The following is a 15,071-nucleotide window of genomic DNA, read 5'->3' on the forward strand; positions in this document are numbered from 1 at the left end:
TATTATAGTTAGGCTACTAGCAAGAAAACATTAGTTAGGTCTACTAGACAAGAAAACAAGAAAACACACTTTCTATCAATTGGCTACAAGCAAGAAAACAGAAAGGCACTACTTTTATGATCTCTAAACGTTTTTTTTGTGAAGCAAACAAGCAAGGCAATTGATAGATGGTACGGAAATAAAAAATTGTATAATTACAGGAAAATGTGTTGAAGTATCAATATTAGCAGACTCTACTTTTCTGATTTTGTTTGTTAGAAAATTGCTGTATTCTGCAATGTAGTTGCATAGAATGAAAGCTGGTTCAAAAGCGGGCAGATTTAACCACCTCAACTTCTCAAGGCTAATAAGTAATATCTTCAATATCTGCAATGACTAGCCTATGATCCAATGAGGCTGTTGAGGTTAAAGTTAAGGCCCCTTAGATAAATAGGTCTTTTTTTTTGGTAATTAAAGTATTTTATTTACCAAGTAACAATATTTACAGTTCGTACTTCCTATAACAAGAACAAAATTCTAGCATACCTCCTACTGGACATAAAGCCCCAGCTATGATCTATCATGATTGCTGGCAGATTGATTGGGACAAACTAATCAAGTGCCTCCATTAATACCATATCCGATTTTGTAGAAATAGACCGCCTCTCAGAACGAGGTAAGAGCACCTTATTGACCAGTTCAAAAAGAAGCTGATACTCAGGAAGTAATACCTTCTTATGCACTTGTTCCCCCTGCTGAATAGCTTGCTCTTTCATGATAGCTCTCCTAAAGTTGANTTTTTTCTGCAGTACTTGTAAATATATACTTGAGAAGAGAGCGGAGGGAATAATCAAACCTTTTCTCTATGGTTTAAACCAGTAATTTCATGGGTCATGATGAACTTAAACAACTAGATTTTCACATAATTCAGCAGAAAGACTTCCTCGTTTATAGGCGTAGGCTTTTAGAATTGAAGCATAATTTGTACAACAGACCACAATAATTTGTCCTTTTACATCTCCAATAGGAATGAACATTGACGGAAGTTTTATCTCGGTAATTTAGGGGATTTGATACTTCAAAACCAGTATGGTGAATTCATCACTGATTTTATTAAGTACGATAGTTAGCTGAATAAGTTTTGAAACATTTCATAAAGATGGAAGTAGTCCTAGAAAGAAAAAATAGACTTGAAGGGTAATCTCACACATATTGAAGAAAATATATGACAAAATTTTCCAAAATAGAAAAGTTTCTTGGTACATGTATCCAGTGCAGTTATGTTTGATTGCCAGGCATAAACCAAATAAACGCAGAGTCAGATAATTTTGGATTTAAAGTTCTCTTGAGTAAAAGAAGCATGCATCCTTGACATCTACCTTAAGCTATTCATTTTACCAATTATTAACATTTTCATGGACTGTGATATAGAGAAAATTTGAAAGAAGCAGTTGTGAACCAAAATGAAAAGCTACATTCGAAGCCTGGGGTATGATCCAACTAACTGCAAGTACACCAGTAATAGCCTTTCTTAAATAGCCTCCGACAGAAATTCAAAAACGGAAAAAAAATTAACTCCATTCCGCTGTTCATATTCTCACACGTCCACACATTTCTACTTGTTCCATTCAAGTTACTCTCTTTTGTCACAAACATTTTATACAGCAATGCTTGCTACTCTATAGTACCAGACAGGGGATAACACTAAGAAGCAGGGGAAAATCTATAATATGCATCCTCCGTACACAAATATGCCATTTTCAAATCAATGAACGCAGTTTAACTACACTTCAAACATCTAAAGCCATAGGATTCAAATTTTAAGTAGTCAATGGTCACACTTATGACAATACAAAAGCTAACCGGTCATTAGCAACAGGAAAAATCATAAGGAGAAGAAATCCTAGAAGTGTTATGCCTATGCATCAAAAAGGCAGATAGACATGTAAGCCAAGGATGCAGGAAAAAGTACCTTAAAATAGTTTCCCACCGGTGATACATAAATCAGAAATGTGTACTCAGGAGCTGGAGCAACACCAAGAACAGCTCCACTCCCCATAAGCAACGGTCTTATGTATAATGAACCTTTACCTGGAGGAGGAATCTGAAGTAAGGAATTGAAGTCAGGACATAAATCTCCCAATAACAGGATTTCCCACTAAGATTGAAGTGACTCATTTACCCATCTTTCATTTGCTAAAACAGTGGCTTTTACTGCTTCCACAAACTGTTCAACAGATGGTGAAGGCATGCATATACGTTCTGCTCCCATCTTCATGCGCAGAGCATTTTCCTCGGGTCGAAATAGCAATATATTACCATCATGTCTTTTATAGGCTTTTAAACCTTCAAACAGTCCCTATCAATATTTCTACAAGCATTTAAGTAAAGTCTGACAGATGAGAGTAGAACAGTAATTTAAAATGAATAACATAAGCAATGTATTTAAGATTAACAAAAAGAATGCTTGAAGTGAAAATCAAGACCAAGATAAGGTGCAAAACAGACCTGTCCATAATTTAATATCCCAGCAGATGGGCTCAACTCGATGTTCCCAAAACGCTGTAGCTCACCCTTGGAAAAGTTGTCATCTCGAGAACATTTCATGATATACATATAATCAGTAGGCGTAATGCTAAAGCCAAGGTTATCCCAATCGATATCGGCTAATTCAGGTGTTGTACTGTTTTTATAAAGAAAATACACTTATTATTAGTTGGTCTACTAGCAAGAAAACATTAGTTGGTCTACTAGCAAGAAAACAAGAAAACACACTTTCTATCAATTGGTCTACAAGCAAGAAAACAAGAAAGGCACTACTTTTATGATCTCTAACTTTTTTTGTGAGCAAACAAGCAAGGCAATTGATAGATGGTCGGAAAATAAAAAATTGTATAATTACAGGAAAATGTGTTGAAGTATCAATATTAGCAGACTCTACTTTTCTGATTTTGTTTGTTAGAAAATTGCTGTATTCTGCAATGTAGTTGCATAGAATGAAAGCTGGTTCAAAAGCGGGCAGATTTAACCACCTCAACTTCTCAAGGCTAATAAGTAATATCTTCAATATCTGCAATGACTAGCCTATGATCCAATGAGGCTGTTGAGGTTAAAGTTAAGGCCCCTTAGATAAATAGGTCTTTTTTTTTTGGTAATTAAAGTATTTTATTTACCAAGTAACAATATTTACAGTTCGTACTTCCTATAACAAGAACAAAATTCTAGCATACCTCCTACTGGACATAAAGCCCCAGCTAGGAGATACCTATCTTTAGAACTTCTGCTACTGCTACAGCTTAAACGCTACTTCATACTCTAATTTATTACAGGGTACCAATTCAAATTATTCATTGCTCTATCTAGATAAGGAAATTTGGCAGCCCCTATATGAACTTCCTGTATGATCAGTCGTAATATGGCATTACTTGTTCTCCTCTTCTTCTGAAAAATCACACTATTTCTTTCTTGCCAAATATGGTAGACTGCAGCTGCTAGGATCATCCTACATACTGCTGCTCCTGCACTCTTTCCCTTGCTTACCTGTGTCATCCATGTCACTTCCTCCTGCCAAGCTTTCTTTGGTCTTTTAATACCTTGCCATTCCAGTAGTCGAAGCCATATCTTTCCTGTTATCTCACAGTCAAAAAATAGATGTTGCACTATCTCGTTTTCCTTGTTACACAATGAGCATGTTTGATCTTCAATCACACCCCATCTTGCTAGCCTTTCTTTAGTAGCCAGTCTTTGCTGAATTGCCAGCCTTAGAATGAATGTCCACTTGGCCTGTCCCTGATTGTTGCATACTAGTTTCCTCCATGTCACCTTAGGAAAGTCTCCTTGCATGGTTCTGTATAGTTGCTTGATAGAACATTTCTCCATCTTCTGAACATCTTCTTCTGAGAGCCCTGTATTTGCAAAGTAGTTCCTTGCTTTGAAAATCTTTTGTATGGCCCATGATGCATTCTTTGGTTCAGTATTCCAGACTGTGTTCCCTTTATGTAGTAAGTATGCACCCATTGAATCCACATCTTCTCTTTCCTTGTGCAAATACTCCATAGTAACTTGCAAACGACTGCTTTGTTCCATAGCTCCACATTGATGAAGTTCAATCCCCCAGCTACTTTTGGTGCACACAGTTTGTCCCAGGCTATCAAAGCCTTCTTTGTTGGTTCAGCATTTCCTGTCCATAGGAACCTTCTACAAATTGCTTCTAAGAAATGAACAATTTTCTTGGGCAAGATGAAGATCTGAGCCCAGAAAGTTTGTATAGCAAATAGCACACTCTTGACTAGGACTGCTCTTCCAGCATATGACAGAAACTTTGTGGTCCAGCTTTGAATTCTGCTTAGCATCCTCTCTTTTAAGGGTTCACATTGAATGGCAAACAGTCTCTTTGTGCTCAAAGGAACACCTAGATATCTGAGTGGTAGCTCACCTTTAGTATAGCCTAGTATGTCCATAATTTGCTGCTGGATCATGTTGTTCACACCACCAAAATAAATGCTGCTTTTGTTTGGATTAGCATTAGACCTGAGGCTGCTGAGAACATTTGGAAGTGCTTGTGCAGCATCTGGACTGATTGAGTATCACCTCTACAAAATAGGAGTAAGTCATCTGCAAATCCCAGTTGAACTAGGTTGAATTTGGCACACCTTGGATGGAATTTAAACTGCTTATTGCCCTTCAGTGTTTTCAAAGACCTGCTTAGGTACTCCGTTGCTAAAACAAATAGGAAAGGGGATAGTGAATCTCCCTGCCTTAAACCTTTTCTTGCTTCAAATGGTACAGAGTGCTTACCATTGATTAACACAGAATAGGACACAGTTGTGATGCAGGCCATTATCCACTTCACAAATATTTCAGGGAAGTTCAGTAACCTCAGTACTTGTTCAATGTACACCCATTCCACAAAGTCGTATGCCTTTTGCATATCTATTTTGAGCATGCATCTAGGAGAAATATTCTTCCTTCCATATCCCTTGACCAGTTCATGGCTCATAAGGATGTTGTGTGTAATCAATCTCCCAGGTACAAAGGCAGCTTGACAATTATCTATCAGTTCTTCCATCACATCCTGCATTCTTGCTGTGAGAACTTTTGAAATTATCTTATAGAAAACTGTACAGCATGAAATTGGCCTGAAATCCCTTATGTTTGTTGGATTTTGAATCTTTGGTATCAAGGTAATTGTTGTGCAGTTAATGGCTTTGCACATATCTGTACTTTCAAAGAACTCTTTAACTGCTGCAGTCACTTCCTCCCCCAATATGTGCCATGTTTTCTTGAAGAAGAAAGCATTGTACCCATCACACCCTGGTGCCTTGTTGTCATCAATGTCCATTATAGCTTGTTTCACTTCTTCTCTGGTAACTGGTCTTATTAGCTGCAATTGTTGCCTCCTATTTAGTATATGGCCCTTCTGCATGATCTCAGGATTAACAACTGACAGTGCTGCTGCAGTACCAAGTAAACCCCTATAGAAGCTTAGGATTTCCTCCTCCACTTCAACTGGACTTTGTAGGAGTTGCCCAGTTCTAGTGACTAATTTGTTAATGCTATTCCTTGCTTGCATGTTCTTCATGCAAGCATGATAGTATGCTGTGTTAGAATCACCAAGCTTAAGCCACTGTATCCTGGACTTCTGTTTTATAACACTTTCCTCAACCATCAGCCACTTCTCCAAATCTAACTTTGTAGCTTTTTCAAGAGCTACTGCCTCATCATCTTGACCTGGGGTGTTCAGTTGTTGTTGTATACTTTCTAATCTCCCCCTTGCTGCTTGTATTTTGCTTTCTATTCCACTGAATTCTTGCTTATTCAGTTGCTTTAGGGCCCCTTTTAGTGTTTTAAGTTTATTCCACACAGAAAACATGGCAGGTCCTTTTTTGCTGTTCCTCCAAACTTGCCTTACTGTTCCATCAAACTCAGTTAAGCTTGCCAAACAGTTTAGAAATTTGAAGGGTCTCATGCCTGCTTGGTTGTTGATTTCAAATCTCACACTTAAGGGACAGTGATCTGAAAAACCTGGAAAATGATTCCCTCCATGTAAGGCCATTGTTGTAACCATTCTGCGTTAACCAGGATTCTGTCAATCCTACTATGGACATGGTTATTAGTCCATGTGTACTGCCTACCCACAGTCTTCAATTCATCTAATCCTGCATCCACTAGGAACTCCTTGAAATCCCTTATCTCACTCTCCTGCACAGGGTTTCCATTGGTTCTATACTCACTAGTTAAGATAGTATTGAAATCCCCCATTATGAGACAAGGATTGTTCATACCCTGCATTGACACCTTCAGTTCCTCCCATAAACTTTTCCTATCTTGGACTGTGTGTTTACCATAAATTGCACAGTAATTGAAACTGGTTATGTGATGCATCATAGTTACCTTCCCTATTATAAATTGCTCATGAGTTCTGATCATCAACCAGTCCACCTGAGTTGGATCCCATGCTACCCATATTCTACCACCTGGAGCTTCATTATAGTTGTCAGTCCACCTCCAGTTGTTGAAAGTCTTCTTTATTATTGAGTCTGCATTGCTTTTCTTCACTCTATGTTCTATAATAGCTACCAGTACCACTTCATTTGTCCTACAAATTCTTTTTAGTTATTTTTGCTTATATACTTTATTCAAACCTCTCACATTCCATGCTATAATGTTCAACATGATATGTGTGTTTGTTGTGGATCACCTTCCCTAGCCTTCTTAGTCTGCTTCTCCCTCAACCTTGGGCTTCAGATAATTGAGCAGTATCAACTAATGCTTTGAAGGCATTGCCAATGTCCACTTCATTTTCCCTTACCACTTATGCATTCTTCTTTGTAGCAGATTTCCCTCGAGCAACTTGCCACTGAGGATCCGCTTCCAGCTTATTTGATTGCACATTTTCTGCTTCCTCCAATTGATCAAGGAATCTTCCTTGAGCATCAATTTTATCTGCAGCAGGCTCAAGATTTCTGACTTTCTTCCACTCTTGCTTTTGCTTTATTTCTATACTCTTCTGTATCATTCCTTCCTGTTTCTGCTGCTTCTGATCTCTACAGGAATGGCCTAGTTGGCAGCATGTTTGGCAGTACTGTGGCTTCCAATCATATTGAATCATCTGCTGCATCACCTTCCCTCTAGGATCATACAGTTTAATCCTCTCTGGCAAAGGTCTTGTAACATCCATTTCAATTAGAACCCTGGCATATGAGACTCTTTCAGCTATTGTAGTACAAGCATCAGCATACGCTGGCTTCCCCAATCCACTTCCAATTTTACTTAAAGCCTGCTTACTCCAGTAGTTGAGTGGCAATTTTGGGAGTTTCACCCATAAGGGAATGGTTTTCAGCACTTCTTCATTGAAATCAAAGTTCTCCGACCATGGCCTAATTATAATTGGCCTGCTATTCAGTGTATAAGGCCCATTCAGCATCACATCCTCTCTCTCTTCAGTGTTGCTTAACAGTATGATGAAGTACCCATCGTTATGGTAGAGCACTTTAGGTTTCTGAACATTAACCCATTGATTAGCTATGAATCTCTCAATAGCTCCAATTAATGGAGTATTCCCCACCACATAAAGTATAACTGCTCGATTCCACTTTTGGTTCTCCTCTTCGATATCCTCTTCCATCAATTGTACCACTACTTCACCATCCTTCATCACAGGAGGTATGTAAGTTAGATTCATACCTTTTGCTGCCATTTTGTTCTCTTGGAAGAGTCCTGCCCATGATCTACCCTTTTATCAATCCCTCTGCTCCTTTGGTGGACTTGCATGCACTGTTCCATTGGTCTGGACCTTGCTCGAGCTCGGCTGCTCACTTACATTCAGCACTACAACAATTCCTTTACCAGAACTCACCATAGGTGTCAATTGATTACTAGAATTCACCGGTGTTACCATTTTGACTCGATTATCACCCAGATCTGGCCAATTTGGATCACTGTCACTGTCCTGGTCCAGATCTTCCTCTTGCATTTTCTCCTTTGCTTTAGTGTTTCGTTTTCCTTGCTCGCGTGTGATGATGTCCGTCAATATCCTCTCTATGACTGGTGTTTCGCTGGCGTTCTTCTTCGCTCGTCCTCTTCCTCCCATTTCCGGTGGCGTAGGTTAACAGTTCACCTAACGTGCACCGAGAGAAGAAAAGAACCTAGGGCCAACCCCTTAATTCTAGTATTGATAAATAGGTCTTAAGCCCAATAAAAGCATATTCCTCTCCAAGCTTATGTTGGTTATGCGTCAATAGTTCGTAACAATGTGAGTATTTGTTTCTTTAGTTTTTAGTGCAGGATACAACCACCATCCATTTGCCCCAGAAGAAAAATAAAAGTAGTGATTATCTCATGATGCACAAGACATTTTGTACTTCCTCTTTTTCTGATTTCAGATATTTTCCAAGATGCTCCTGTCTATGTTGTCCAACCAAAGCAACATGTAAAATATTTTTGAGTCCGTCTCTCCAAATAAATAGTTGCATCTCTAGGAAATTCAGGTTATTCAGGTTGTGCAGTTTTTTATTTTCTTTTTTAGATATGCTAAACCCAACATCCCGAACCTTTCTTCCAAGAATCAAAAGTGGTCCTTTTCTACTTTGCTCCATTAGTGAATTAAACTCCCAACCTCTTGGTTGGAGGTTCTCCCTTACGCAGCCACCTAAATTCAGGCCACGGCATCCCCATATACCAGTAAATAGCATATTTATGTAATTTAGCTTATTCTCGTTCCTCACACTATAGCTACCTATATTCAACTCATTTTACCTTCATGTGCTATTTGCAGAAAACAATGCAGCATCTTTATGTAATTTAGGCTATATTGGTTCTGCATGAATAGACTACCTAAATTCAGGTAGTTGTCAATCTTTATGCACTAACAAAAAACAAAATTAGGATCTTAGCGTAATTTAGGTTATTCTGGTTTTGTGAAATGTAGGGACCTATTTCAGATACTGTCATCTTTATTTACTAATCAAAAAGTAGCATCTTTGTGTGATCAGGCTTAACCGACCAACTAGTTTAGGATTGAACAACACAGTTGATTGATTTATGTAACTTAGTTCATTCTTGCATAATAGCCACCTTAATTCAGGAAATGTCGGAAGAAACGACTCACAAACAAGACCTTAAAATTATCACTTTTCAAAAAACAAATGAGTACTTTCACGGCACCCAAGGTGTGGCCTAGTGGTCTATAAAGTGATAGGAAAATCATGAGGTCTCGGGTTCAAATTCTAGCGGAGGCAATAAATACTAGGTGAATTCTTTTTATCTGCCTAAGCATTAATCAACAGAGTTATCCAATACCTATGCTGGTGAGAGGTAGCAAGTAATCGATGGAATAGTTGAGGTGCGTCCAAGCTGGACCAGATAGCACCGTCATAAAAATATGAGAGTAATTTCATGATGTGATGATATTGACTACTTTCATTTTTTTGAAAATTGACTGGTTTTGAATATACTCAAAATTAACAAAATAGCAATCCAGATGTACAAATCAAAAAAATAAAGAAGGGAAAATAGATTTTGGGAGCGGGACATTTAAATTGTAAAACAAAAGCAGCAAAAGATTAAAAAGATAAGGAAAAAATTACCTTGCAGGAGAGGCCACCTGAAGAGCACTCCCATTGTTTTGGGAGCTATTACTACTATAAGAAGCAAAATGTGACTGCTTCTGAAGCTGAACACACAAAATTAACCAAAAATCAACATTTACATGCACAGATTTACAAAAGGATTTAAGTTATATGTTAAAAGAGTTTGAGCTATACACATCCTAACTTATCTTATTTTCAAAATTGCAAATTCCACATTTTAAGGAACTTTGAGCCTGAAGAAAAATTTATACTCAAGTTAACTAAAAACTCAAAATTTATACGGATGATGTATATAACTTAAACTCAACGTACACAAATTTAACAAATACAAGCACAATAAAGCAACGAGATTTCGAATTGATAGTAAAGTAGCTAAAGAGTGAAAAAGAGCATTAGAGGAGCGGAGCAAAAAACCTTTAAAGAGAGAGGAGCAAAACGGCGTTTGTCGGTGAAGGAATTAGCAGGAGGAAGAAGCTTAATAGCGGTTCGTGATGGGCCGAGAAGGTGATTAGAACTGGGTTGCGGATGAAGCCCTGCGAATGCGCTGCCGCTCTCCATTGATCTGTTCTTCTGGAGTAGCTTCCTGTGCTTGGGTCTTGGGACTTTGACCAGTGGCGTTTGTCTCAGCAGTTTCAACGTTTTCAGTATATGTCCACGTAAAGTTCTACTCTGGGAAATTATATGCTCTCCCTACCAAAGGTGGCTAACGGACCGGGTTGGCCCGATTTCAGATCGGACCAGACCAGCCCGATGTATTGGGGCTCCGGATAGGGGCTGGCTCTTGAAAGTATCCGTTTGTGCCGGTTGGGATTGTCCTACGGGTGGCCCGGACTGGTTGGAATCGGTTAAGTCACATCAAGTTGTAACCAGTTACCCGGACCGGCTCGAACCGGTTCAATAGCCTATTCATTCAAATTTTTTTGGATATTTGGCCAGAAGTGTCCTTAACATATTGAAAATGGCTCAGAAATACCCTCTATTAACCTTTGGGACCCGAAATACCCTCAACGATTTTTTTTTCTCAAGTCTGCCCATGAGATTTAACAGACCAGTCATGGTCAAATTTACACTTTAAATTTTCACGTGGCACGTTATAAGTGTGCTACGTGTATAAAACAGTAAACAAAACTAAAAATCCATCTTTAGAAAGATACCCGAACCGACCCACTACCTATAATTCATATAATGCATTTAACTAAAACCTAAAAACAAGCGACAATTCTTCAGCAAAACATTCCACTCTTCTTTCATGGCTTAGACTCGATTCTTGTGTGTGAAGTCGATTTTTGGAGTAAATGTATAGGAATTTCAAGGATTCTCTTGAAGATTCATATCCAAAGTCAACTGTGAGTTTTTTACTGTTTTGTATGAATTTTTGCGTTTGGAATTTTTGGGTATCTACAACCTTGTCCTTCTAATAATTTTTTTTTACTTTATTTATGTTGGTTGAAGCTTTTAATGGCGTTATTTACTCATTTTTGTTCACTTGTGGTCCCTTGTCGATTTGTCTTGTCGAAAATTTAGGGTTATTAATCTAGTGGGTGGGGTTTATTTATTCGTTTGTGGTCCTATTGTTTGTTAAATGTGGTTAGATTCTAATTTTTTTTTTTTTTTTGTATTTTCTGATGTGGTCCATATTTACTTTCTTTTTTGGCTTGCATGTGCTAGTTTCTGAAGATACAAGAAAAAATGGACTTGATTTTTAACTATGGGGGTATTTGGGTCCGAGAATCTCAATTGGTCTGTATTAAAAAACTAAAACACATGTGGAAAGGGTGTAATGTTGATCTACTGTCATATATGGATATCTGTCAAAGATATAAGGAAGAGATAGGGTTTAGTGAGGGGAAGCAGTTGTTAGTTATAGGGCCATCAGGTAAGATCTATTTGTTAGAGGGTTATGAATGTATTATGTGACGACCCGACCCGTCGTCACGGGAGTTACCGCCCCGTTTCCCCCATTTTCTATTTCTTTATGCTTCATTATCAGTGTTGGGTGTGAACGAGTTGATTTGGATTGGTTCTAGAAGGAAATGAGACACTTAGTCTCTTTAAGGAAGGTTTATTTTGGAAAAGTCAACCGGACGTTTACTTCTGTGTTAGAGGGCTTGGATATGAATTTTGATGATTCGGTTAGCTTCGAGGGATGATTTGTGACTTAGGAGTGTGATCGGAAGTAATTTTGGAGGTCCGGTGTAGAATTAGGCTTGAATTGGCGGAGTTAGTATTTTGGCGAATTCCGGTTGATAAGTGGGATTTTGATCCGAGGGTCGGAATGGAATTCCGAGAGTTGCTGTAGCTTCGTTATGTGATTTGGGATGTGTGTGCAAAATTTCAGGTCATTCGGAGGTGATTTGGTAGGGTTTCTGGTCGAATACGTGTTTCAGAAGTTTTAGAAGAACTTAGGCTTGAATTCGATGTAATTTGATGGTTTTGGTGTTAATTGATGTGTCTTGATGATTGNAGCTTGTATGGGTCCACCAAATCGTAGAGTGCCTGGTCCTCTACAAGTTTCTGCTGAGAGCACTTAGTAAGGTAGTAAGTAAATGAGGCAGAGGATTTTTACGTGGAAAAATCCCGCACAAGGGGATCAAAAAACCACGACCTACCCTGTAGGCTTTTAACTTCACTAACTTGTAATCTTACCTATTACAAGCCACTTTACAATGCTTCCGATTGTAAAGACTTTAAACTAACTTGTGGCACCTTTACCACAAGCCACTTTATGACTATCCTAGTTACAAAGGCTTTTTCTAACTTGTGGTGCTATCACCACAAGCCACTTTACAATACTACGATTATAAAGACTTTTCTTTATCACTAAATCTAGCCATAACCTAAACCCAACGAGTCTGAGGATTTACAAGAGAATTCCTAATCATTAAGCTTCTAAGTAAGCAATTTAGGAGATATTGTAAGTGCAATAACAAGGTTACAACTCAACTAGGACAGCAATAATCAATCGTTTTGGAACTGGTCCGTAGTGGCGTTCAACCTTGTTCTTCAAGCTTGAGAGAATGATCTTTTCTGTTTTTGCTAAAGGCTTGAATGATGAAGCTGAAACCATTCAGTGATGTTTTGTATAAAAACCCCTTTGGTACATCTTGGTCACATCACTTGAAATGATGTGACTACTTTGTCTGGTTAGAGAATGAGTGGGCTGACAGTGTGGTGCAGTGCGGCAGAAACAGTGCCGCCAGTCACTTCAGTTCCAGTTGTGTCCAAATGACTTTGTGTTGCTATATAAGAACCACAGGAGCATCAGGTCCTTGTTTGGTTCCTAGCTCCTATATGTGTAGCAATTCATCTTTTACTGGAGTCTGTTGGAGTTTGCAGCAATCCAAGGTAGATCAGGTTCCCTAACTGGTTCTTGTTAGAAAGTTTGTTAGATCATCAAAACTTAAGGTAAGAATATTTAAGATCTATCACGGGGATACGTAGGAAGCCCCGTGGGTTCAGTCACATCATAAAAAAATCTTCATTCCCCTCTTTGGTTGGGAATTGGGCAAGATTTCAAGTTTGTCAACCTCATTACGTCAAAGGTTGCCGAGAAGGTTATCGTCGGAAGTACGCATTTAAACTGGGGCAGAATTTTTAGGAGGGTCCTCAAAATTCCAAGTTAAGGAGGTTGCAATATCTCGAAGCATGTCACTGTCTCTGATTCGACGAAATTATTTGTTCTATGCATCATCACATATTTTGAACAAGTTGTATTTTTACAAATAATTCATCACAAGTGCGTATTTTCGAGAATTTCATTTTTTCTGTAGTAGCTAGATGTTACACAGGACAAGGCATCAATACAAAGAGCAAAGGCGGATGAAGAATCAAAGGCACAGACCAAACTTCCCCCCCCCCCTCCCCCGCCTCCAAAAAGAAAAAGAACTAACAATTTTTTCTTTGGATACATGCATAACGAATATGATAAGCATACCCGTACGTTCGTATCAAGAATGCCATCCTCACTGATAGAAGTCACCAAGTGCAAACGCATCTCATATTTAATCTTCATCATTTTTTCATAGGGATAAGCACTGCCCCCATTATTGCATATGGCAAAGCACTGCCTTTCTTTGCATAAGGCTAAACACTGACTTCCACTGCATGAGACTAAGCATATCCTCCATTATTGCATAAAGGGCTAAGCATTGTCATCATTACATTGCATGAGACTAAGCATTTCCTCCATTATCGCATAAGGATAAACACTACCTTCCTCCGCATGAGACTAAACACTATCTCCATTACATTACATGAGGCTAAGTATTGCCTCCGTTATCACATAAGGCTAAACACTGCATTCCTTTGCATGAGGCTAAGCATTGCCTCAATTATTGCATAAGGCTAAATGCTACCTCCCTCTACATAGGGCTAAACACTGCCCTCATCTCATACAAGGCTGAGCGTTGCCTTGTCTCGTTCTCGCATACAACTAAGCATCAACTGTTCCTTCAATCAAACGATCGATGTCTCCGCATTTTTGCATTTCATGGGATGAAACATCGCCATATTATCCGAAGGCATCATAGTCTGAAGGAATCATCCTCATAGCCCGAAGACATCATTCCATGGCCTGAGGATCTCTCAAAACTGCACATCATTATTCAAAGGCATCATAGTCCAGAGGCACCATCCTTATGGCCCGAGGACACCATTTCATGGCCTGCGAATCCCTTATCATACGCTTCATGGCTAAGGACGTCATGGTCTGAGGACATCATCCTCATCGTCCAAAGACAACTCTCATGGTCCAAAAGGAATTTGCATCACGTTTAAATTTTTGCAATATATATATATATATATATATATATATATATATATATATATATATATTCGCGTGCATAGTGTTTTAATTTTTGCAGTAACTCGGGAGGTAACCGTCCTACAAACAGGACCAATTCTCGCTCCGATTTTCGTTCACAACGTTCACATCCTTCGATTATCTCGAACGTAGTCGACAATCAGCAATTGTTTACTCTGTGTGCCATAACCGCTCAAGCATTTATTTCAAATGTCTGTAGCATTCAAATTCGCATTCATAGCTCCACCCGAAATTATCCATTACTTATAACACCATCCTATACAAAAGATCATTGCTTAAAACATACAACCATTCCTATAACGACTCCATCGGTTTCGATCACCGTTGGATCCAGAACTACACACAACCTGATTCACGTAACACCGGGGATATGTAGGCAACTCAAGAACCAGGGTTCGGCCCCCATTTATTCGAAAACACATTCATTCATTTCGGACAAAATTGGTCATCATTTTCTTTACTCGACAACTCTTTCATCATTTCCGAGTAAAGATGGGCAGCTGTTGATACCCAATTTGCCCTCATATTTTATAATAACATATATACTTTCAAAATATCATTTTTGCATCATCATTAATTTACAAGAGTCGTATAAGTATTTTTTATAATTTTCCATAATTTTTCAGGCTTTAAAATTGATTCTCTTGCATTTAAATTGTTCAAATATTTACTAATTACCC

General features: G+C 38.5%; 1 protein-coding gene across 1 annotated transcript in view; it reads right to left on the minus strand.

Moving 5' to 3' along the window:
* Positions 1-10,318, minus strand: part of LOC109228853 (branched-chain-amino-acid aminotransferase 3, chloroplastic-like) — a 19,365-nt gene extending 9,047 nt beyond the window's left edge. The window contains exons 1-5 of the mRNA XM_019394091.1: positions 9,984-10,318; positions 9,567-9,652; positions 2,488-2,662; positions 2,162-2,338; positions 1,952-2,083 (exon numbers count right to left, since the gene is read on the minus strand). Of these exons, the coding sequence (XP_019249636.1) occupies positions 1,952-2,083; positions 2,162-2,338; positions 2,488-2,662; positions 9,567-9,652; positions 9,984-10,127 (714 nt within the window). The 5' untranslated portion in view covers positions 10,128-10,318. The remainder of the gene's footprint in view (positions 1-1,951; positions 2,084-2,161; positions 2,339-2,487; positions 2,663-9,566; positions 9,653-9,983) is intronic.

Source organism: Nicotiana attenuata, chromosome 7, assembly GCF_001879085.1.
Source record: "Nicotiana attenuata strain UT chromosome 7, NIATTr2, whole genome shotgun sequence".
In the NCBI taxonomy this organism is placed as follows: domain Eukaryota; kingdom Viridiplantae; phylum Streptophyta; class Magnoliopsida; order Solanales; family Solanaceae; genus Nicotiana; species Nicotiana attenuata.